At 52.0% G+C, this 26090-nt stretch overlaps 1 protein-coding gene across 1 annotated transcript in view; it reads right to left on the reverse strand.

Moving 5' to 3' along the window:
- The window catches only part of FSTL4 (follistatin like 4), a 316540-nt gene extending 301031 nt beyond the window's left edge, over positions 1-15509 (reverse strand). Inside the window, exons 1-2 of the mRNA XM_075996042.1 lie at positions 15319-15509; positions 7307-7442 (exon numbers count right to left, since the gene is read on the reverse strand). Of these exons, the coding sequence (XP_075852157.1) occupies positions 7307-7432 (126 nt within the window). The 5' untranslated portion in view covers positions 7433-7442; positions 15319-15509. The remainder of the gene's footprint in view (positions 1-7306; positions 7443-15318) is intronic.
- Between the last annotated feature and the right edge of the window lie 10581 nt (positions 15510-26090).

A 26090-nucleotide genomic window follows, 5' to 3' on the forward strand; every position in this document is an offset into this window, starting at 1 on the left:
AACCTGAAGGCTGGAGGGGGGAGGGAGTCCCTCAGCTCCGGGGCTGGCAGGGAGGACGAGGATTGGAGTCTCTGAGCCGAGGGCAGCCTTGAGGCGGGGCTGGGGGCCTCCCACGCCGCAGCTCGGACGGGCAGCGCGGGAGGCAGCGGCTCCACCCGGCCAGGCAGAACCAACCACGGGCTGTCAACAACAAGAGACGTCCCGGAGGAGAAAGAGGGGGCAGGGCCGTGCAGGGTCAGGGTGCACAGGGCTGGGTCAGGAGGGGCGAGTGGCCGATTCTCCCCGAGACCCCGGAGCCGCTGCAGGCTGCCACGCCAGGAGACCCTGGCCAGCCAAGCCGCGGGGCCACAGAGCGCTTCCCACCCACAGGGGACGGTGCACCGTCTGGAAAGCACGCCGGGCCTCCGAGGGGCACGTGGTGCTGGCTCGGTCCCCCGAGGCTGGGCCGTCCCCTCGCGGGCGGTGAGGTGGCCGGCAGAGCTGCGCCTGTGGCCACGTCGCAGGCTCACGGGGACCTCACTGGCTCTCTGCAAAGGACTTTTTCGAGAACCAGGGATGACTGACGTCCCTTCTCAGCGCTTAAAGAGAAAAACACACACGGCACTCTCTCTAATCGGACCCCACGAAACACAGAATCTCAGACCTCAAAGTGTCTTAGCAACAGCGATGGCGGCAGCTCTCGTGCCCGGCCGAGGCCTCCGGGAGGGAGGGCTCTGGTGGGACTCAAGACCCTCTTGGAACACTTAGGGGGAGAAACCGAGGGCCCAGTGCCATGCAGCATGCAGCAACGAGGGGCCGCCCAGTACGCCCCGCAGATCCAGGCAGACGGCTCTCTCCTGGGCTGCCCCGGCCACCACGGGTCTCGGCGCCACCCGGTCTCCTGTGCCCGCCCGGGCACTCCCCACAGTGTGACGGGGGAGACCCAGCCCCGCGGGCCTCTCGCACGCTGTTCCTCACTCCAGCCACGAGCCAGGGCCCTCGTTTCCTCTCTCCTTGGCTAGCAGGGGCAAGACAAGGCTGCCTCGTACCCTCAGGGAAGAATCGGGCTCCTCCCGCTCCAGCCTTCCTGCCTCCTGTGGAGACACTCGCAGTGACGGCCATCGACAGCAGAGTGACCCGGACACGTGGACAGCCGCCCCGCGGGCACCTGGGCACCCGCCTCCACCCGACACCAGCGCCAGGTGCCAGCCCCTGAGGCAGCCTCCTCCCAGCCGCCTGCTCAGAGCACGGGGCCCACGGCACACGGCTCCTTCCATTTCTGGAACGGGGACTCCCCACCCCCCGGGCGGCTGGTGACAAGATAAGGCCCGGGAGCTGCGTGGCAGGGAGCACAGCAGTGGGGCAGAAGGACAGCGGCTCGGGCGTGGCGGGGCAGAAAAGCAGAGCCCGTCGAAGCCCGCCTGACACCAACGTGATATTCACTCATGTCTGCGTGGGAAGCGACAGAACAGCCCACGGCGCAGAGGGGACACGCCAGGCAACCATGGGGGCTCGGCGGGTCCCACGCCGCCGGCTCCCCAGAGATGGGGGCCGCAGCCCGTTTGCCATGCCCAGCCTGCTGCCTCGGTGGCCAGGGTGGGGACTCTCCCAGAGGAGCGTAGACTATTTAGCCGCAGAGGCGTAAATAAAGTAGATGAGCAAATGTGAAATTAAGAGGAAGAAAAATAATGGCTTTCGGTGAACTCATAAACGCTCATTTTCCCGGTCACAGAACTTTTCAGGGCCAATTAAAATCCCATCAACTGTGATCTCAAACCACTCACGGGGCACACGGCGGGCCAACTGGCAGGGCTGGCCAAGAACGGCGGTGGAAGATAAACACCCAACACGAAGAACAAAGACGGTGACTGCCCCCGTCCCAGGATAAAGATAAAAACAAGACTCCAGCACAGAGCACCCGCCCAGCAGCCAGGTCCCCAGAACTGCCTGGCTGGGCCCTGGGGACAGAGACGGGGCAGGACACCAGTGTGGGCACCAGCATGGCGGCGGCGGCCGGGGGGGGGGTGCGTGCTGTTGGTCCCAGGAGCAGGGGGTGGGGACTAAGCCTCAGCATGGAGAACCCCTCCGTAGGATCTAAGCCACCTACCGACAGCCACCGAGCAGCCGTGGGCGCGGAGATCTAAGGCTGCCTGTGCAGCGGCTGGAAGCAGGCGCAGGCGACTCTGGAACCCGGTCTGCCTCGCTCACCCCGCTCTCGCCCACCTGCCCGCGGGCCAGTCTCACCAGGCGGTTTCCCAGCCTGACGGCAGCACCCGTTTCTCTCCCCTTCCCGGCTGCAGTCAGCATCGTCACGGAAGTCTTAAGAGGTTAAAACACAGCTGCTGTGGCTCGTTCGACTGTGATCCTCCTTCCTGCCTGTGTGCCCGGGCTGGGGGTGCTCCTCCCGGGCTCTCCCGCGCGGCGTCCGCTGACATCGGAAGTATGGGCTCCACCTGGAGCTCGCGCTCAGGATCCGCCCCAGACCTGCCGCATCAGAGCCTGCAGTTCCAACAAGACCCCGGGCCGTTCACCAGCACGTGGGCGCTCAGGAGGGGCTGGAGTTGGGCACAGCCCACGCCAACTTAGTAAATGGGCTCCTCCCAACACCCCTGAGAACTGGGAAGGATCATCAGTCGCCTTGAAAATTACGGGTGTACTTGTACACCTGCAGGTGGAGGTTGTGACCTCCCAATTCTACCTGGGAAACTGCACACACCTTCTGACTCAGGATCATCAACAGAGAGGCCTGGTTGTTGGGGTACTGGGGACCCAGAGGAGAGGACCCCTGTGTCCACTGCTAGCACCACACCTGCAGCGGAAGTTCTGGATCCTTGTGGAAGGGGAGCTCTTGGTAACCCCGACATGCATGGCCCTGAGGGGGAGGCCATGCTCGCAGCCTGCTGAGCGATCTTCCCCAGAGGCTCGTCTTGTTTGGAAGTGAGTCACATGCTAAACCTGGGGGCAGTGGGTGCCTGGGGAGGGTGACACTGCAGAAAACGCACGGTACATGCATGCAGGTAAGGCTTAGAAAATGCTGAGTGAACATCCAGCCTGGACCCCTGTCTGTGCACAGGGAGAAGAGAGTTTCTTTTCTTCATGCCCACGATGGGGTTGAGGCCAGGGTGAGTGGAGACACCAGTGGGCAGACCTCTAGCTGCTTTTCCCCAGAAATGAGAAAGCATGCTCAGGGCCTGGGTGCTGGGGAGAACTTCAACAGGAAGGGCGGCAGAGGGTGGGGGCATTGCCTTCAAGTCAACAGAATTTGCAAGAACAATGAAATAGTTTTGAAGTCTCAAGCCCAGTCTTAGCAGCCCCCGTGCTCCCGGATGCCCAACCAGAGGGGAGCCGGAGAGCATTGAGGGACCCTGCAATTAGAAGCCGCCTTCTCGGGGACGGGAGTGCCATGTCTGCTGTCGGCGTCTGGGGCCGACGCTCAAGGAAAGGGGACAGGGCCGGGCTGCCAGGGTAGGATCAGCGCTGCCTGGGTCTGAGCCCTGGGGCTAGGGAGGAGGTGATCATGCTTAAGTTAACTGACACCACCCTGCATATTTTTTTTCTCGGAGACTTTCCGTGGAGAGAGTTTGCAAATACTGAAAACACCTGGTGCCCGAGCGCTCCACGTGTCCCTGGTCTGCACGCGCCGAGGCACATGAGAAGCAACGTTAACGTGTGCAGGGACTCAGTACTTGACTGCCTAGGAAAGGTTAAGTGAAATGCGTGAAGGGTGCGTAAGGCTGCAACGGCCCCGTTCAGTGCCAGAGCCCCGCACGTGGTGCCGGGACAGGGCACCCAGGGCCCCACCGACGCCTGCCTCATGCCCACGAGCTCCCTACCGCGTCACTTCTCACCCCTTCCTGGCTCCTTGGTTTCCCAGATGCAGGATTCTACCAATACTGACTTTACCACCGCAGTTATCTTGGCCAGGCCACAGACGGTCCCCGACTTCGGGTTTTGCAGCATCACAATGGTGCAAAGGCAACACACACTCAGCAGAAACTGTGCTTCAAGGGCCCACACAGCCGCTCCTCACGTTCAGTGCCGTGTTCAGTACATTACATGGGATATTCGATCCTTTGCTATAAAATGGGATTTCTGTGATTTGATTTTGCCCAATCGTGGGCTACCGTCTGTGTTCTGAGCCTGCTGAAGGCAGGCTGGGCTACGCTGTGAGGTTTGGTAGCTCAGACGTGTTAAACGCATTTTCGACTCATGGTATTTCCGACTCACAATGGGTTTATTAGGACACAACTCCATCGTAAGTCAAGGAGCCTCTGGATAGAGGAAAAGGGGAGAAATATAAAAACATCACAGAATTTCAATAAATTGTACATCTCAGAATTGTCTCCTCTAAATTCAGAATTATGTGAGCAGTCCAGGCCTCGATCGCCACTCCACTCTTGTGGAGGAGGCTCTCCGCCCAGCCAGCTGCATGTCTTGTTGTCTGCACCTGTGTAGAATGGTAAGCTCCTGAAGCTATTTCTACTGCAGCCACCACACATAAGACAAAAATATTCACCCTTGTATAATTGCTTTAAAAATATGCACGCACGCACACGCACACACACGGGTCAGTTAATTCTGGTTTACCCTTAGGACACTTAAGTAATTGGCATAATGACTTTAGAGACAGATCAAATCTTATCAATGCTTCCCAAGTACTTAAAAAATCTTCAATGAGTATTTGTGAAGTGCCACTATCAGGAAGAAAACACACATTGTAGCAGTTGGTTACCCAAGAAGTGCTTCAGCTTATTTAGAGTCTCTCGGGGAACTGTGTTGGTTTTGACTCTTCCAGGAAATAAGATTGAGGAAATTGATAGAGGAGTTTAATATGGTTGTGACTGTGAGTTATGGATATATTAATAACTACAACTCAAAGAAGAAACTCCCCGGAGACTATTAATGTAACATAGGGACGGTCCTGGTGTTGACAGTGCCCAAGGCTGCCTGGCCTGCAGGCTGCTCACAGGTGGGCTAGGGAGACCACCCACGTCCCCGCCAGCCACCGACCTGCCATGTGGACAGGTACGCCATGTCCTCAAATACCTGATGGTCTGATCTGCATTTTGAAAACACCAGCATGTCTTCATGACCGGTACCAAATGCCACATACGCTTCGATCGGCTTAAAAACCCACTGAGCCTTTATTTTGCTCACAAAATTATTGGACACTGTGAGGAAGATAAGAGGCTTCATCCAAATGCTAAAATAAAAATCACAAGAGAAAGGGAAAAAAGACAGGAAGGACTAAGAGTTCGGAAACAGAGACCAAATGTGACCAAGAGTGGTCAAAGATGGTTCTAGAGGAAAGGTAAGAACCAGACCTGGGCCTCGGAGGAGGGGAAGAAGCAGACGTGGGAAGAAGAGACAGCACGCCAGGTAAGGGACCAGGGTGACTGGGTGGGTTTTGCACAGAGTGTGATCAGGGTCAGCAAATGAGTCCATTAAAAATAATTTGGTTGTGTAGCTAAACATTTACTGAGGCCGTGCTCATTGGAATTACCATCTCATTTAATCATTGCCACAAGCAGACTCAATGAGTAGAAGTTGTAACACTGCAAAAGCAAAAGCTATAGCAAAAAAAAAACACAAAAAAAAACACAAAAAACCCATGATCAATAGGGCGGGTGCGCCCGCATCCCAGCTCTGCAGAGTCAGCACTTGCCTCTCCTGAAGCAGCAACATTGCTGGACTCGGAAGACAACGGCTCTACCCCGGGGGGCGGGGAGATAGCCCAAAACGGAAAAAAAGCCCTCACCTCCTCAGAAGGAGCAGCCCTGCCCTTGCTTGTTGGCACAGAAAGAATTAGGGTGTTAACAGCCGAGATAAAGAGACCCTAGGTTGGTATTAACTTACCTGCAATTTACCTCCAGCTAAATCCAACCTTAATTAGCTTGACTTTTTAATTGAAATAAGTGATTGAAAATGGTGGGCCCACGAGCCCCAACAGTAAGAAGGCTGAGCGTACCTGTGTGTCTGCCTGTTTGCTTTGCTATTAAATATTCAGCAATATATTTGTAGGATTTGCGTGATCATTTTCCCTGCATACGCCTGTGAGTATAGGGATAAAGCCGCTCCCACGTGGGGGTGCTGTTCCCACCAGCCAGGCAGCCTGCGGGCCCTCTCGGGAGAGCATCAAGGTGCGTCCTTCACGGATTTAGACGGGAGTGATAGCGTTTCTGTTTAATCACCTGCTCGCCACAAAGGAGGAAGCCACGCCAACTTCAGCGGGAAGAGTGTGCGTTAAATTACTTCTGTAGCTCCCTGAAGATTAAGGCTTGTAGGTCCGGGATTGCATTACAATTAAGTAATAATGAAAGAGAAATCGTGTCTTTTGATCAAATAATGCATTAATCCTACCATACACTGTGCAACCTCATCCACTCTCTGGGAGTGTTGACTTTTTGGGGTAGTATTTATTTCTCATTCCACAGGACAGGAAACAGAGAGAAAAGGAGGAGGGCAGGCAACAAGGAAGACAATGGGAGGAAAAATACCCCGAAAAGCTCCCTAATAGGAATTGTTCTTTGTCACAGCCCATAGAGAAAATCCCAGGTAGTTGTACTGAAAAGGGTGCAGTCATTTCTTAAGGTTGAGCATACATATGAGACATTTTCTGCAGAAAAACTATACCCACCCCCAAACCCCAAATTCCTGGGGCCTACTACCTTGAGCAGGGCAAGGTTGCAATTTCTGAAATCCCCTTCGGCACTTAAGATCAGAGTTCGCTGAGCAATTAGCAGTATATCCAGACTCTCTGGGGAGGTATTTGAGAAGAAGTTTTTCAAGCACTTTGGAAGCATTTATACATACCCAACATGCCATTAATCATTCTTATCTGTTCATTAAAGCTGTCTCCCCTGGGACTTCCACTTGCCAGTTCTTTCTCAGTATGGTTCTTTTTATCTACACACCTGAAAAGTGGTCCATTTCTTTTAAAACACATTTTATAATTAAAACACTTCACTAATTCACATGGGTGTGCTCCACCAATTAGTCTGCGTTTTCAGAGTTTTATTAAGTATACAGAAAGGCCATTCTCTCGAGGGTCTTTGCACAAGACTAAACCACGCAACTGAAGCTCGGATTCGGAATACAGTTTCTGCATTCGAGAGACGGTAGAGCCATTACTCACGCCATGATATATAAACCTCCTGTCCTCATCAACAGATGCTGCTTTCTTCTGTCCCCCACCCAAAAAGGGAGTGCTATTTTAATGCACACCGCGGTCTAATTGATCTAAACTGAGGGTGGAAGAGAAACCAGATACTGCAACATCAAAAAGACATCAGTTGGAAATGTCGTATCCGCTGGCATTTGACTGTACCTCTGACTGTGGCTCCCTGACGCCCACATTCCGGCCTCCGCTGGTTCCCGGCTCCGTCCATCCCAGTGCGGCCGGCAGCGAGGCCCCGAGCAGCGTGAGGCGCAGCCACAAGCCTCCCGGCTTCATTTTGTGGAGTCTGTCGAGAAAAATGACAAATGCTCAGAACTAAGCATCGCCAGACATACAGCAGGTCACAGTGGAATAGCACGTGTACTCCAGAGTCAGAGAGACCTGGGTTTAGATCCTAGCACCAACCCTTCTGCTCCGCTTTGGAGAAACTACATCACTTCCGAGCCTCAGTTTACTTAGCTCTAGAACGAAGGCAACAGTGCATACCTCATGGGGTTTCTGTGAAGATTGAAGGAATAAGTGTCAAAGAATAGTAAGAAGTCCACAAATGCTATTATGTGGACACCCACTTGAAATGCCACCTACCACTGTATTTACAAGAACCAACCAGGATGAGACAGCTGGGTCACCTCTGTTAGGTTCCTATAGATCCATGCCTCAGTTTCCCAAGAAAGCCTTTGGGACTGGGAGTACAATTAGTGCTCAGGAAATGCCGATTAGAAATTACGTTAAATCTGCGACACCTCATTTGTAGCAGACACCTCAGTTTACAAGATAATGAGCTTCCGAAATGGCGTCACGAAGTCCAGTATTTCGGCTTCAAGACCAGTCATTTCTGCAGCAGAACCCGAGCATGCAATGATAATGGAACGTCGATACACCTTAAGGCGTTTCCTGAGATTCACTTTAACAGTATCGTCTAAATTCCTAGAAGACAAGAAATGAGCAATTCAAGGCAATCAAAGAATGACATGGATGGAAGAACCAAGGATCAGCTACAACAAATACTCCAGTCCCGACCGTGCCCAGGCACTGTGCTCACTGTGCCCAGGGTCTGAGGACACAGACTACTCCGTTCGTCCAATGAGCTGCCCTTGTCTTGAAAAGCGTTTCTACTCTGAACATGTTCTAACCATAATCTCAGTATCCGTCTATGAAATGTAGCCAGATGGAATTCAGCGTGAAGTACTTACAACTCTTACTCAAGGAAACTCTAGGGGCTATTGATTTCTGCGTGCACCACACCATTTAGTGCTTAACCGCAGTGGTCCAGGCTGCCTTCTGATCACCTCGGGCGAGATGAAGACACACAGAGCTCCTCGGAGCCCAGCACCCAACCTGACCCCGCCCTGGGCGGTCCGGAGCAGGCTTCGAGTCAGGGACAAGCGGGTGCTCGAGGGGTCCACCCCCGCTCACTGCCACAGCCCGCGGCTTTGGAGCATGCCTGACCTAGGCAAAGGGGTGGGGGCCGCCACACACACACACACACACACACACACACACACACACTCCTGCCACTGTCCCCGTGTCCTCTGGCCGCCTCCCACCTCCAAACGGAGCTGGCTCTCCACATTTGCTTTCCGTCTCCAGCTGAAGGCAGAAATGCCCACAGGGAGGAAAAGTCAGACCGGAAATCGTGGATGTATAACGCTGGCCTGAGAAAAGGCGAGGTCAGACGGTGTCACCATCTTTTAAGGGGAAGTGTCTCCTTGTTTTAAGAAGAGTCCACAGGCTCCCACCCCCACATCTCTCCCTTCGTTCATTCATCCTTGACATCTGTTGGCAACGCCGAGCTCCTGGGGAGACGGGCAGGGTGGCCAGTAAATACAACGTGAAGGTCACAGCCAGCCACTGTCAGGCACCTGCTGTGGGGACGGTGCCGCTTCCGCAGCTGCCTGGGAGAGGACTGTCACATTAATGGCACCCACCCAACTCCGCACTCCTGCTCCGGTGCTCTGGCTGGGGGTGTGAATTCTTACAGGGATGAGGAACAGGGGGGAAAAAAATCACACTCAGGACTTACGGAAAATAAAAACATCTTTCCTTAACTGCAACTGGCTTTTCTAAAAATAAATAAGACAACTGGCTACTCTCCATGAAATATCCTCTTCTGAACACAGAGCCACTTTCCAGAGACGACAGAAAGCAGCTACTGAATTTTTGGAATTTTTAAAAAACAGCCATGGTAAGTCAAGCTAGGACTCGCATTAATTTCCCCTGCTTGTCCACTACCAAACATTGCTCATGGACCAAGCACACATATGAAGGTCTACTTTTCTTCCTTTTCATGCCCCCTCATCCAAATAAACTAAAAACAGCAAGATGGGCAAAATTTATTCCAGTTAATGTACAGATGTCAATTCCTAGAGTTATGAAATATATGAGCCACAAAATCTAGTATTTAATTTTTAATTTTCCTAGTAATCTAAAACAACTTATGTTTGATGTTGTATGGTGGATACATCAAAATGAAATAATTGAAATAAAATAAAATCCATTCATTTCAATTGTTATTTTGGCAAGCACCAAATCATTTCCTTTAAGAAGATACAGGCCAGGCTCAGTGGCTCACGCCTGTAATCCTAACACTCTGGGAGGCCAAGGTGGGCGGATCGATCAAGGTCAGGAGTTCAAGACCAGCCTGAGCAAGAGTGAGACCCCGTCTATACAAAAAAAATAGAAAGATATTACTTGGGCAGCTAAAAATATATAAAAAAAATTAGCTGGGCATGGTGGCGCATGTCTGTAGTCCCAGCTACTAGGGAGGCTGAGGCAGGAGGATTGCTTGAGCCCAGGAGTTTGAGGTTGCTGTGAGCTAGGCTGACACTACATGGCACTCTAGCCTGGGCAACAGAGTGAGACTCTTTCACAAAAGAATTAAAAAAAAAAAGAAGAAGAAGAAGAAACACCCAGACTGCTGACATTAAACTAGCTGTTTCCGAGTCGTATTTTAGGAAGCCCAAACTCCAAGCCTGGAGTTCTACCTGGAGTTGCCACTGGTTCTATCTGGTCTATGGGGAGATGCCCTGTGAGATTCTATCTGGCAACAGGGAAACAGGTTAACCAGGCCAACTACTGAACTACTGCCAGGCAGCTTCTTTGTAGAGCTTAGCTCGGTTTGGCCACCACGAGCTCCAATTTCATTCCCACTGTGAATGTGTCTTGAATGTCATTTTATACTTAGAGTGATTGACAGTTCATTACATCTACAGCAGCAACAGCCTAAAAATTTACAACTCAAGTTTTATGACAGTTCAGTTCATAAAAAAAGAATTGATATCGAGCCTAAATCAATTTTGATGTTCTAATAACTAAGTAGAGACTATCTATTTGGTTAACACTCATACAGCAATTACTATGTGTCAGGCACTGTTCTAAACGCTTTAAGGGTATTAACTCATAATCCTCATTTTTCTACTCCACGAGGAGGGTGACGATGATCCCCCAGTCAGATGACAAAGGAGACAAGGTCGCAGAGAGGTTGAGCACCCTGCCAAGGCCGTGGCGGGAAAGAAGCTCCGTGCAAGAACCTCCGCGTTATGGGCACTGGGAAAGGGCCAACACATAAGTGGCAGAGCTAGGACTCCAAGCCAGGCAGGTGGACCCTGACATCTATACTCTTAACCCCCGTCCTATGCTGCCTGCCAACTCTTAGCGATGTTTTATTTTGACAGACAGTTGCTGTTAGCATGATGGAGAAAATCTACGTAGAGTAAGATAGGAGGCGCTGAGCCCTGAGTCTCTCCTTTCCCCTGAGAGCTGCCAAGAGCTGCCCTCCTCCAGTGGCCATGGCTCCGACCAAGGGGAAAGGGGCCGGCTGCTCACCCTTCGCTCCTGCACTCCGCCTGGCCCTGGGGTGCAGAGGGGCTGAGCGCACCCTCCTCAGCCCTCACTGCTGCTCGACTTCCGGGCCAAGAAAAGAACGTGGTCCTTAAAAAGAGGCCACGAGAAGATGCACGTGCTCCCAGGCAGCAAGGACGACCTTCAGCTGGCAGGGAATGCCAGCATGGCAAGCACAGTCACTCTGGGGAAGAGGCTCTGTAGACAAATTAATCACTCCTCACACTGGGATGGCCTACTGGCCTCCAGAGAGAGGAAAGTGCAAGGGTCTCCCCGTTACAGAACTGGGAAGGTGCCACCGATAAGGTCACAAACCTTCCTTTTCAACCTGGAGCTCCTTTGGAGATCAATTTAGGTTAATAAGTTTCATTCAATCCTTGCTAAGTCCTAAGCATCCATTATAAATCTTCCTGGAGGTGTCCTGCCAGCAGAGCTGGGGCTGCTTTGTCTTCCAAACTACTGAGACAGTACAATCACCTGATCTCGGAGGCGTCTTTGCTTTGAAGAGAGGTATTTTATTGCTCTCCCTGTGGTCAGGAGAATCAGGTATTTGCCTGGCTGCCTCACAGACAAGGTGCCAGAGGCCCAGAAGGTTGAAGAATTCACCCAAAGCTCAAAGCGAAGCCAGACCCAGATGAGGACCCGGGCACCCTGCCTGGGGCCACGGTTTGGTTCCTCGAATCAGCACACACTTCCGGCTGGAGTGTATGCGTTTGCCTTTTCTCAGAGCTGGACAAGCCTCACTAGCTTGTCTACCTCCTCCTTGGGAAAACCACAGGATTTCCCGGTGTCATAAAATAAGCTGATAGCTGTGCTATTGTTTCTTTGTATTTAAGATTATAGAGGTGCTACAAATTAGCATGATGTAACGTTCCAAATACTGACCTGCTTTTTGAGGGAAGTTTACAAAGCATGACAGAAGAATGCAAGTCGTTAGAGAGAAATAGGTATTAATATGAAAATTCCAAAATTCGGCCCACCCACCCAGAGAACAGCCGGGGCATGCAAGCTCTCCCGCTGACAGGTCAGAGAGCAGCCCTGGCATTAACCTGGCAATGGGTTTAGTACGAAGTTCCCTCTTCCAGTCTGGGAACCAGCCACATTGGGGATTCTGGCCCTCAGAGTTTTGGGGACATTGTTCACCAAATCTCCCTCTCAGCCTCTCCCCCTAGAACTTGGTAACTTTATCAGACGAGCCATTAAGGATTCATACACAACCAACAGGATCAGCAATGATGAAGATGATTGGGCAGAACGGAGCCACACCAAGCAGCCCTGAAGACAGTCGGATCTGGGACTCCGAGGCATCTGCATTCCTGATCTTTCCAATTGGAGGAGCATCTGTTCCAGCAAAGCACTCTAGGACTGCTGCGTTTCACCTACGAGCTGTGGGCGGTCAATACACGGAACCAACCGGGGCCACCAAAACCCTGCAGTCCTCTTCTGCATGTCTGCCCAGTGTTAAAAATAAAAAAGCCACCTCAACTCCAGCCTGAAATCAGGGGGCTGTATGGTAATTTCTTCTGAAAGGCTTAGGACCCTGGTTTTGATTTGTGAGTGTTTTAGGAAAAAAGAAAGCGGTTCAAATTTCCTAAGACAGTCCCTAAAATACCAACTCAGGGAAATTAGGCATGGAACTATATAACAGGATAACCTTGCAGCAAGCCATAATGAAGTTAAATTGCATTTCCTATTAATTATCTACTCTATAGCATTGGTTAATTCTTCCAACACTTGATAAATTAGATGCCTAAATTATTCTACGTGCAATGTATAAATCCATGACATCCCTATTTGCCATGAAGTTTAACACACACACACAAGCACAACTTCCAATAACTCTTACCCTTCTAGCCTTTAGATTGTACCTTTTACGTACCACATTCTATTGACTGTGGTTCTGTTGTATTTGAAGTTCCATGCCCTGTATTAGGCATTAAAAGACAGAAAACAGAAGGAAAGGCGTGCTCTTGAAATAGCTACTTAATTCCACTAAGTTAGGAAGCCCACAGTGGACCACACACACAAGCAACTCAGGAAGGTTGAGTTGGCAGAGAAATACTCAAAAAAGGCAAGGTAGGAATTAAAGTCGATTTTATGAAATTCTGACTACTCAATGCCAGTCTCTGGAAGAGAGTGTGGAGTCGAACAAAAGATCACAGCATGAAGGTCACTTTTAAAAGAAATCCTACAGCCTTAGAAAAAGGAAGAGACTCGTGAGTCAAGGCAGAAAACCTCCCCCACCTTGAGAGAGAGGACAGCCAGCAGGATAAAAGTTCGCCCAGTGCCCAGAAGAACAAGCTGGCCCCTTTCTAGAAGAAAAAAGAGCCTTTCTGGAATCAACGAAAACTGAGAGTGATCATGAAATTCTAGGAGAAAAAGGCACTGGGATGGCTCCAGTGAGCAATTTTCATGCATGACATCAAAGTGGGCTATTTTCCTGCAAGACCTTCCGCTCGGACTCAAGTCTTGGGAGAGGGTTAGCGGCCCTTTTCCGAGGAGGAGGCAGGAAGCTGACACGCAGCGGAGTGTGGCAGGAACGGCCCAGCGACACATCCCCAGAACACGCTGATGGGGCAGACATCGCCCCAGGGCACGGGCTCCGTGGTGGGCTGCAGCCATCACCCGAGACTTGCTGCGGCTCTGATGAGACAGACGCCAACACGGCTCACCCCTGCGACCATTCGCCTCCCAGGTGAGCCCTCCGGGGACCACCGCCCAGACCCAGAGCCTGCTCCGGAAAGGGGGGGGTGGCAGAGTGGCAGAAACTGAGCTGCCCGGAGAATAGGACGGCACGTTGCACTGTTACAAATCGTCTCCGGCTTCCCCTAAGCCTAGCGGTAGGATCGTAACTCGGGACTTGGGAGAGCAGTCCTCAAGGTCTCCTGACCCCTGTAGACCTCGCAGATCGTGGTATAGTGCCGTCCCAGGGTGGGCGGGCACACTTGGGCTGGCAGCGGCCTCGCCCCCTCTCGTCGAGGTTCTGGGCACGTTTGGCCCAGAGACCCTCGGGCCGTGCAGCACCGTCCTGGCGCGCGGCGCAGCCCCTTCACCGGGGCGCAGACGGAGCTGCTGGCGCTGTTTCTCACCCCAGGAAACCTCGGCGGAAGCGACACCTAGAGGGGAGCGCGGGCGAGGCGGTGGCAGTGCCATCCCTCGGTGTCGGGCCAGGTATCGGGAGCAAGCACCGCGGGACCGCGCGTGGGGGCCAGCTCCGTGGGCCGCCGCACAGTCCCCAGGGCCCGGCCCGCCGCCCCGGGCTCTTGCAGGGGACACGCACGCGCCGCCGGCGCTCAACGCGCTCAGGCACCGTGAGACCCGCTGCTCGGCGGGCGCCGCTCCCGCAGGAGTCGCGGGCGCGAAGTCCTCAGGTGGCAGCCGCGGGTCGGCGCCGCTCGGCCAGCTGCAGGACCCGTGCCGCGGCCGTCCGTCCCCAAACTCGAGGCGACACACGACCCAAGCGGCGCGCTCCGCCTGCGTCGTCTCGGTCCCCCCAAAACTTGGAGCTGGTCTTCGCTTTGTGGCGCGCAGAGCGGCAGGGATCGCCACGGTGCAGCTCCGTTAAGACCAAGCCCCCGGAGCGAACTGCTCCCTGGAGCCCCCGGAGGGCGACACCTGGGCAGCGGCAGGCGCGGCGGCACCAGAGCCGCAGGCTGCCCGGGGCCCGCCGTGCCCGAGTCCTTCATCCCCAGCCTCGTATGCGGGGACCCAGCCAGCGAGGGCCAGGCGGGGCGCAGCGGGCCCTTCGGGCTGCGGGGAGGAGACGGAAGTTTCCCCGCAAAGCCGGGGAGCGGGAAACGGGGGCGGGAGGGCGAGTGTTGAGAGCGTCCGCCCCGCAGTCCGAGCCAAGGGCACGGGCTGAGCCCAGAGGCTGCGCTCGCCTGGCTCCTCTGGGGCTGCCGGGTCCCGAGCCCGGGAGCGGCGCCTGCAGGGTCTCGGAGCCGGGCGCGAGCTTCGTGCTCGGCGCGAGCGGTTCTGCGCGGCGCCCCGCGCGCCAGCTCGGTCACTCCGGTTCCCCCCCCACCCCCCCGCAGACCCCGGCCACGTAGCTTCGGCGCCCCAGCCTCTACCTCGGTTCCCAGCCCCGGCCGGGGTCACCGTGCCGAGACCGGGCAGGCTCGTCTCACGCCTGCGGCGGCCGGCAAACTTGGCGCTCCCGGCGCGGGCAGTAAGGACGGGCGAGCGCCCGCGCCGGGCCCTGCAGCAGGACGCGCGGCCGCAGGCGCCCGGACCCCAGTGGGGCGCAGCGGGCCGGCTGGTGGCCGCGAAAGCAGCTTGGCACCCTCCCCGCGCCCGCCCCGGAGCTGCGCCCGCCTGCGTACCTGAGGCGGCCGGGCCGAGGGGAAGACCAGGTGGCCGGACTCGGGCGAGAGGGAGGGAGCGCCCAGTGGCGGCGGCGGCGGCCACCCGGCCGCACGTCCTTCGCTCGGTCGCTCTGGCTGTCGGCGGGTCCTGGGCTCGCTGGAGCTGCTCAGGCTCCAGCTCTCTGAGCCGCCGCTGCCCGCTGCTGTGCCACCGCCGCCGCGGCTGCCCTATTTCTGCCGCCGGGACCGGAGCCCGTGACGTCACCCTCCGGGCCCCGCCTGCCCAATCGCCGCCACCTGTGCGCGCCGCCCGCCCGCCCGCCAGCCGGCCAGACCCGCGCGGCGCCCGCGGCAGGTGCGCAGAGCAGCCGGGCGCGCACGCGGGGCGCGAGGACTCGGGCGCGCTGAGGCCAGCTCGGTCCCCGCAGGAGGGGAGCCAGGGTCGCGCTCCCGCCTCGGGCTAGCATGGAGGTGGGCTGGTGACGGCCCCTCCTCTCCGCTCCTTTCCTGGCGGGCTCCACAAGGCTGTGCTCTCAAGGCAAACAGCAAACAACTGGTCTCCGTGGCCATTGCTCGCGGAGCTCACGCGCAAGTACACCACACCAAGAGAGCTGTCCCTAGAGGCAAGACCAGGTGGCACTCCCACTCCGCTGCGAACCAAAACCCTGTGAAAGAGCAAAGTTTTTATGTCCCCATTCTGAATCTGCCCCCTCCCAGCCGCAGAGCCTTGAGTGCTACTGGGCTCGCGCCGGCGATCCCACTGAGACTTGCCTCGCCTGACCAAGCGGGGACCAGACGGTCTCTTCTTATCCCTGAGAACACGACATGTCCTCCGTCCTGACCCCATCCCCAAGTTTGAGGGCTCCCAAACTTTTCTGTATCCCTCCTCAACACCCGCAGCTTTTGAGATAGGTCTTGGTTCCCAGATAAACTGGAAACATGTCAAACCGAGGGCCTTCCAGGTGGTCCTAGTGTAGCCGCAACCTGGCACCACACTTGGGAGGGAGGGAGGCCCTGCCAGGAGCATTTCTGAAGGCCTCGCTCCTGCGCTCGCTGCCTGGGTACCAGGTGACTTCCTGGCCAACAGAACCGCGTCCTGTCCCTGCCTCTCTGACCTCTTCCGGCTGGGAGAAGTGGGCAGAGGGGCTTTTCTGAGGATGAGGTTAGTTAAATACCGGGAGAAAGAGAAGGATGATAAAAGGCTGACATGGAGGAAGAGGTGTCACATTTGTTCTTTCCTCCTACAGATTTTCCTCAAGCAAGCACCTGCGCCGGGCCCTGCAGCAAGACTCGGGGCGCCAGCACCCCACTGGGGTGCAGCGGGACCAGTTGGTGGCGGCTCCTCCTATGTACCAGGCGCTGTGCTAGTTGCCAGGGATACAGAGTGCATGGGCCAGCGTGGTCCTGCCTCACAGTGTCGGTCTGGGATCCAGCCCTCCCTTCGCCACTGGCCGACTGTGTGACACAGAGCCAGTCCTATCTCTGCCATAGGGATCGGTTTCCCCGTCTGTAAAACGAAGGGTTGGACAGGACTCGGGCGACTTCCAGGTCTCCATCTGCCGTGACTTCCCATGCGGGTACCACGATTTGTACCCAGAAGAATAAAGGCCACTCCATCCTCAGTGGCCCTGGGCCTTGGCCGGTGTGATGCTGTCTCAGATCTGATCACGAATCTTTGCCAAGGCCACCCGTGACTGGACGTCTGAGGCTGGCTGGAGGCCAGATTCCCCACAGCGAGACTGGGGGGCGCTTTCCATCTAGGGAAAGCGAAAAGCAGACTGGGCACAGACAGGAAGTTTGGAAACACGCTATGCCTCCCTGTGCAACTGAATTCTCAGGCTGCAGCCAGGGCCGCACTCCACGGCTCGGCTCGGGGCCGGCTTGAGCTCCCGCCTCAGATGTTGAGATGTTTGGAAAGGCAGATTTCAGCCCTGAGCACCAAGTCCCTGAGTCAGCCTAGCAGCCTTGTTACATAATCAAAGCAGGACTTTGTGTGTTTTCTGTTTTTTAATAACTCAAGGTCACATGTAAGTCGGGATCTATAGATTGACCGAGATCAGAAATAGCTCTGTTCAACGCCGTGAACAGGCTCTGAACATTCTTCCACTTCAGGCTTCCCAAAGAAGTGGGAGAGTGTAGCTGCTGCGAGCCAGACGTATGCAATGCCCCTTGGAGATGGCGTGAACATCTGAAGTGAGCTGTTGTGACTACCGGGCATAAAATAGGAGTGCAATTAAAAGTCACCTTGGTTTCATCACAATAGATATATTAAAAAAAAAAAAATAAAAATAAAAGTCACCTTGGAATGGAAAAGGTGAAGTGTGAATGACGACATAAAACAGGCCTCCAGGGAAGCGGCCTCTGACGCCAGCACACCTCGAGGCCTCTTCCAATTGCTCTGTGCTTTACCTCTCGGGGCCATTTTGGTTTAATAATATGCCCCAGATGGGAAGATAGGCTGTGTTTCACACGGAGGATTTCAGAGTCTGCCTGAAACCTTGTTTCGGAACTTGTAAGCATACTGGCATAAAAACTGGTTAAGTTTTGAATTTCATGTAAACATCATATAATTCAGTAAGTTTGAAATGGAGGGGGAGCTAAAGGGAAACATAAATTGAGATCACTCTCCCCAGCCCCCACTCCGACCCCTCACTTACTGGTGAGTGGTTCAGACAGACCCAGAGACAAATAAAAGGAAGTTATTAATATACTTTTATAAGATCAGAAAATTTAAACATTCCTTTTTTTTTTTTTTTTTTTATGTTGCCTAGACTGGAGCACAGTGGCTATTCACAGGCGCAGTCCTAGTGCACTGCAGCCTCAGGCTCCCGGCCTCAAGCAATCCTCCTGCCTCGGCCTCCCACCTTTTTTCTATTTCTGTTCTTACCCAAGACACAACCGTGTGATGCAAAACTACTGCCAGACAATGTCTCCTACAGGTCGTGTCAGATTACAGCAGCACACCAGGATACTCAGAGATGGCACATGGCCATGGGACCCAGGCACCTTCTCCAGATTCAACCAAAAGCGTCTGCATCAGTAGCTGTGGGCAAGGTCACCCTGGGGGTCCCACACGGGGCTGGGTCAGATAGTGCTCAGAGGTACCCAGACTGGGAAGTCAAACGTTAGAAGGTGGGGAAAATGCAGGAAACAGTCTTCCTTGTCTTGCATAATTTAACATTTTGCTGTCTGTCCAAAAATCGTCTCTGTACATCTTCAAACCAAGCCATGCAGGGCACTGAAGAGCATCCTTGTGCTCAGAAGAGCCTGCGTTGGGAGCACAGGGCAAGGCCTCTCTCCGCCTCTGCTCCCCTCCGGGCGCAGGGAGCCCGGGTGAGTCGGGCCTTTTCTGCATCTTGTTTTCTCCCCTCTCAAGTAGGAGTTGGGGGAGGGGGCTGTCATACTAACTGAACTTCTAAGAGCATTTCCAATTCTAAAAGCCTATGCCTTTATTTTGCTAGCATTTATAGAAGTCAGGGCTACTTTGATCTAAAACGAGCTATGATGTTATAAAGTTTTCCCGTAAGTCTAGTATTAATGCTGACTTTTAAAAGGATGATTCACTGAATTCATCTAGAAACCGAGGGGATGTAGGCAATACGTTTCAAAATCCTACATGTGAAATCACATGCAAATAATTATTTTTAGCTTTCATTTCGGGAGAAAAGTAGCCAGCATGGAAATCAGGTATTCATTCAAGAGATAACTGTGATTGGGGGAAGATTTTCAAGGCAAGGAAGAAGTGGGGTAGAGCAGGAATTTTAATTAAGAGGTTGGGATGAAGGAGAAGATGCAGTGATGGGCAGGGCGTTGTGGATGGTAAAAGCGTATGAAATGAACAATGAAACCCCTCACCACGGCATTGATCCTGCGACAAAATTCCCATTAAACTCCCCGGGGCTGGATGAATGGCACAGGGGGCCTAAGAAGGGCGCTGAAAACGGAAGGAAACTAAGCTTTCCTGCCCTAAGAATTCGGTGCCCACAAAGGAGAATTTGGGAGGAGACGGCCAGGCCTCCACGCCACAAAGTGGCACATCCTCCTGAGCGTGGGAAAGAGGGGTGACAGAGGGAAGATATATAGGGGGACAGGCAAGAGAGGGACCAACTTTCTTTGTTCAAAGGGGGAAGCTCAAACTCACAAATGTTTGTCATGACCCTGTTTTCCAACCCAGTAGTAAAACCGATTATTTAGAAAGATGAGCTCCTACCTTAGGGAGCTTCCATTCTTACGAACACACATCCATTCAGATGCATGTGCGGCGTTCTGGGGGGTCCTCTCCCACGCTCTGGAGACAGACAAGATGAGGACATCTGGGAGATGGCACTGGACCTAGACCACCTCAGAGCTGAGCAGCCGCACTAACCTCTCTGCCCCTGGCCCCCAGCAGGGCTTTGGACACCTGCCTTGCGTCCTGGCCAGAGTGGCCCCATGCTGCCCCCGCCGTCTTAGAGCCGGGTCCCCTCTGTCCTTGCTGCCACTGCTCCCTACTGCAGACCAGGAAGGCCCGCGCGTGGCCCCAGCGACCAGGAGAGGCTGGCCTCGTGCCCGTTAGGGTCTGAGGAAGCCCTGGGGCTGGGGCTCCCCAGAGGTGGCCTGGAGACGCTGCTCTGTGCCACACGGAGGCGGCACGGGGGAGCCACTGCCCTGCAGGCTGGACCTCGACCAGTGGGGGGCTGGGCACAGGGCCAGCTGATAACCCCCTCGCTGCCCGGGTCTACACTGACACGCAGCGCCGTGTCCCCACGTCCTCTGTGGAGACGTCCTGGAGACGCAGCACGCGGCTCCGCTTGCTCCGAGGCTGTGGCCGGCTCAGCATCTGCACTTCCTTCGTCCCTGGCGCTGTCCTCCCCTACGCAAAGCGTTAGCACAGAAGCTTTCGCCTCCAGTTCTGTTTTCCAGAGCAGCGGCCCCCAACTTCTCGGCACCAGGGACCGGCTTCGTGGAAGACAATTTTTCCACGAACTAGTGTCAGGTGGGGCGGGGTGGGGATGGTTTGGGGATGATTCAAGCGTGTTACATTGATTGTGGACTTTATGTCTATTATTATCACATTGCAATAAATGATGAAATCATTATACAACTCACCATAACGCAGAATCAGTGGGAGCCCTGGGCTTGTTTTCCTGCAACTAGAGGCTCCCGTCTGGGGGTGACGGGAGACAGGGGCAGATCTGACGGGAGGCGGAGCTCAGGCGGTGACGAGAGTGACAGGGAACTGCTGGGAATGCAGATGAAGCTTCGTGCACTCACCCTCTGCTCACCCCCGGCTGTGCAGCCCGGTTCCCGGCAGGCCACGGACTGGTACCTGTCTGTGGCCCGGGCTGGGATCGCAGGTCTAGAGGGTCAGACTGAGAGAAGAAGAAACTGGAAATGAGAGTGGCGACTGTTCTCAAAAGAGCAGAGGACGCAGCGCTGTGCGTGGAAGCGCTGAGCCGAGGGGTGAAGCACGAGAAGATCTAGCTGGCAGCGCGCTGAGGCGGAAGGCGCAGCACGCACGAAGACCGTGGTGGAGAACCTGGCGAGACGTGGACCAGCCAGCGTGGCCGAGCGCAGGGGTCCAGGCGAAGAGCTGCAGACGACAGAGAGGGCTGGGCAAGGGCCAGGTCACGCGGGGTCCTGTGGGCCCTGATGAATGCAGTGGTCCCCTTTCATCCATGGGGGACGCATTCCAAGACACCCCGGTAGATGCCAGAAACCTCAGATATTAGCAAACCCTGTGCATACTCTTTTTCCTACACATACATACCTACAATAATGTTTAATTTATACATTAGGCACAGTCACAGATTAACAACAATAACTAATAATATAGTAAAAATAAGTATAACAATGCATTGTAGTAAAAGCTATATGAATATGCGCTTGCTCTCTCTCTCAAATATCTCCCTGCAATGTAATATTTTCAGATTGCGTTGGCCAGGGGTTGTTGAAACCATGGAAAGCGAAACCACAGACAGGGGGGACATTGGAAGTATTTTAGATCTGACGTTAGGTGTCAGGGGATTCCTGGGAGTGTTTTGAGCCACAGAAAGACACAATTGACTGTATGTTTTTGACAGGTGACTCTGGCTGCTGTATGGAGAAGAGACTGGGGAGAGGGGACAGTGGCCGGTGGTGGCAGTGAAGCAGGGACGACCAGCTGCTGTTGTGGAGAAGTACACAGTCACCGTCACTGCCGTCACACCAGCATCTGACGTTGGCTGAGTGCTAACTACGCACCAGGCCCCAGTCCTAGCCCTTTACGTATATTGTTTCGCCCAACCCTCACGGCAACTCTGCAAGATCCCCACATTTGATAAATGAAGCTCTAAGAAGCTAGCTTATCTGCGGCAAATTGCCCGTCAAATGGCAGAGCCAGGATTTGGCCCGGAGCCTGCCCTCATAATCACTGCACGACTGTGTCAGCCGCACACTGGGCGCGTGGGCGCGGCAGCTAACGCGCAGCTCGGAACTCGCGTCCCACAGGTCGGTGGCTGGGAGAACCTTCTGCTCTGGACCTCTCGGTCTGTTTACTGAATTGCTCTCGTCGTGAGCCCCTGCCGTATACAATCAAAAGCAAACACGTGGTCCAGGAGCACCTGGTAGCCGCTGCTGGTGGTGTTGCATGCTCAGAATATGTTTCTGTCTCCTCCCTGCCTGTGGGAAGTCAATTCCACGCAGGCGTCTCAGCTTCGGGGGTGGCGGGGTGGAAGCCTGTCGGGAAGCCCCTTGCCACGAACGGGCTAAAGGTGAGCTGGGCCCCATTCTGGCCACGGAGAGAAGACACAGCGTTGGCTGGGGGCGGGGCGGGTAAAGAGAAGCTCAGCAAGAGATGGTGCCTCTTCCCCCCTCGATACTGTCATTAACTACAAGGGACCCCTAGACCCATGGCCACTAACCTGTGACCCTGAGAACGGCTAAGGTGACCCACAGGGTGGATGGCAGGACAGGGAAAGGGAAAGAACCTAGATCCTCAGTGAGCTGCTGAAATAACCAACTCGGAAGCTGTCCCACCCTGGGACTTACTTTCCCTCTTAGTTAAATCGATGCAGTTAGTTGGGACTTTCCATCACTCAAAGTACAAAATATACCAAATGAGAAAGAAGCCAAAATGCAAATAAAAACCTGATGCATTATTTGACCAGCTTCAGACACGCAGCACGGGAAGTGGACGCCATGAATAGTGACAACATCCCCACTTTGCACCTGCAGGTGAGCTCTACGCTCTGCTTGCCCACAACCCCAAGCTAGTCAAAGGCTGAAGCCTCTTGACTCCAGCCTGGTGATGAGACATATGGTAATGTTCAGCTATGGAGAGCATTTAATTAACCAGGGCCCTCCATTTCTTAATTGCGCTAGATAAAATGCAGCGGGCACGTAACAACTGACAGCAACAGGATGCTTCCGAGCTGACGAATGCATGCACACACATCAGCTTTGCCTGGCCATATGTGACTTGCAAACGCCTTTCACTAAACCCCCCTCAAACATTTTAAAAATAGTTTTGCCATTTTGGGGCAGTATGTGACAAAAGAGTGATTTGAAGTTCTAAACAAATTATTTCAGAGAATCATATTAAATATTATCTTCTACAGTTTGCTTTAGTGCAATCATTAATAATGTTCATGATGTACAATCATTACAAATTTCCATTTCATTTCATTTAACAACAAGTACACAATGCTTAATTTTTATTAAATTATATGAAAGAAAGCATGCTTTTCTGACAAGTATCCTAAAAACTGATACATGATATCTAATTTGGGGACTGAATATATACCAAAAAGTATTTTAGGATTTAATTCCTTGACATAGCATCAAGAATAAGCAAAAACTATCTTTCAAGAATTGATGTGTGAAATTCTGGAATTTTATGTGAAAACCACTACTATCTTATTTTTATAATTTCTATGTTTTTTTTTTCCTTTGGTTTATAAATGACAGGAGGGGAAAGATTTCAGGCCACTATTTGCAAGCACTGTGCAAATAACACATTGTGGGTATGGAGAGAGCCTTTATTCTCAACAAAGGAGAAACCAAACTGGATATAATTGTCACTCCATTTTCTCTTTCTAACACTGTTTTTGAAGTACCAAAGACATCTTGATATTCTAAATAAGGATTTTTTTTTTATCAGATGAATGCAATTTGCAGATTGGTGAAGGTAATTTTGAAGCGGAATTGTAGACTTACCATTTTTTGCTCTTAATTATCTTGTATTTCATCATCAGATTCCTTATGTTTCTAGTCCTTAAACACAGCCTATTATGGGCACAAATCAAACATACATGTCTAAGAAAAAACCAATTTAAAATTGTAAGAGCCTCAGGCGTCCCAAGAGTCAGCCAAGAGAAAGGCTGAGTAAAGGGGTCCCAGGGGTCCTCACCTGACCTCCCCCACCTAACCCTTGTGCTTTGCTACACCCTAACAGGCTCCCCGCCTGTTATCACAAATGGGGAACATCTAAAGAAGATAGCACTTGTTTTTTACTTAGATTTTTTATTTTGAAATAATTCTAGATTCACATACAGTTGTAAGAAATGATACAGAGAGATCCCACGTACCCTTTACCCAGTTTCCCCCAATGGTAACACCTTGCGAAACCATAGTGCAATGTCACAACCAGGACAGTGACATTGGTACATGCAAGACACAGAACATTCCATCACAGGAACCCTTCCTGTGGCCCTTCAGAGCACGTCCACCTCCTTTCTCTCTCCCTCTCCCCCCTCGTCCCTAATCCCAGGCAACCACTAATCTTTTCTCATTTATATAATTTTGTCGTTTCAAGAATGTTATGTAGGCCGGGCGCGGTGGCTCACGCCTGTAGTCCTAGCACTCTGGGAGGCCGAGGCGGGCGGATGGCTCAAGGTCAGGAGTTAGAAACCAGCCTGAGCAAAAGCGAGACCCCATCTCTACTAAAAATAGAATGAAATTAATTGGCCAACTAAAAATATATAGGAAAAATTAGCCGGGCATGGTGGCACATGCCTGTAGTCCCAGTTACTCGGGAGGCTGAGGCAGGGGGATCGCTTGAGCCCAGGAGTTTGAGGTTGCTGTGAGCTAGGCTGACGCCACGGCACTCACTTTAGCCTGGGCAACAGAGTGAGACTCTGTCTCAAAAAAAAAAAAAAAGTGTTATATAAAGGGAATCATACAATATATAACCCCTTTGGGGATGGGTCTTTCTCACTCAGCCTAATTAGCTTGAGATTCATCCAAGTTGTTTCACATATCTATAGTTTGTTCCTTTGTATTACTGAGTAATAAGTCCAAAGAATAAAAGTGCCACATTTGTTTAACCTCCTAGGTTGTTTCTATTTTTTGGCCGTTACAAATAAAGTTGCTATAAACAACATTTGTGTACAGGTTTTTGTGTGAACATAAATTTTCATTTTTCCGGGATAAATGCCCACAAGTATAATTGCTGGCTTGTATGATAGTTGCATGTTTAGTTTTTTAAAGAAATGGCCAATTTTGAATAAAAGTGTTTCATGAAAAAGGAAAAAAAAAAAAAAAAAGAACCAGCCAAACTATTTTCCAGAATAGCTGTACCACTTTCCATTCTCACAAGCAATGTGTGAGCGGCAATATTTCCCTGCATCCTCACCCGCATTTGCTGTTGTCATTATTTTTTATTTTAGTCATTCTGACAGGTGTGTGGTGGTATCTCACTGTGCTTTTAATTTGCATTTCCATTTCCCTAACGGCTAATGATGTTGAACATCTTTTCATGTGTTTGTTTGTTGTACATCATCTACGCTAAAATGTCTCTCCCTATCTTTTGACCACTTTCTAATTGGATTGTTTGGGTTTTTTTCACTGTTGAGTTTTGAGAGTTCTTCAGACATTCTAGATGCTAGTTCTTTGTGGAGATGGTTTACAAATATTTTCTTCCAGTCTATAACCTCTTAAAACAGGGTCTTTTGCAGAGCAAAAGTTTTTTTTTTAATTTTGATGCAATCAAATTTATCACATTTTCCTTTTAGGGGTCTTGCTTTTGGTGTCAAGTCTAAATCCAAGATCCCAAAGATTTTCTACTACTTTTAAATGAAAGTTTAAAAGTTTTATGTTTAATATGTAAGTACATCACCTACTTTGAGCGGATTTTTGTACAAGGTCTGAGACTTAGGTTGAGGTCCACCTTTTCCCCCTACAAATGTCCAACTGCTCCAGAACCATTTGTTGAAAAGGCTCTCTCTCCTCCATAGACTTGTTTTGCATCTCTGTCAAAAATCAAATGGGCAGGAATTACAAAAGTCCCTGAATAGCCAAAACAATCTTAAAAAAAATACAAAGTCAGAGGACTTACAGTTCAAAACTTACTGTTAATACAAAGGTACAAAAATTAAAACAGTGCGGCACTAGCATAAGGGTAGACATATAGACCAAAGGAACAGAATTGAGAGTTTAGAAATGTATACATCTATTGCTAATTGAGTTTCAGCAAGGGTGTCAAGATTATTCAAGGGAGAAAGAATAGTCTTTTCAACAAGTAGCACTGAAACAACTGAATATCCACATGCAAAAGAATGAATTTGAACCCCTACCTCACACCAAACACACAGATTAATTTAAAATTGATCAATGACCTAAATATAAGAGCTAAAATCATAAACTCTTGGGCAAAAACACAGAAGTACATCTTCACAACTTTGGACTTGGCAATAGATTCTTATAACACAAAAAAGCATGACTAATAAATAAGGAATAAATTGGACTTTATCAAACCTAAAAATTTTACACATGGAAGAACACTATCAACGTAAAAAGACAACCTACACAATAAAAAAAATGTTTGTAAATCA

This window comes from Microcebus murinus, chromosome 21 (genome assembly GCF_040939455.1).
Source record: "Microcebus murinus isolate Inina chromosome 21, M.murinus_Inina_mat1.0, whole genome shotgun sequence".
Lineage (NCBI taxonomy): Eukaryota > Metazoa > Chordata > Mammalia > Primates > Cheirogaleidae > Microcebus > Microcebus murinus.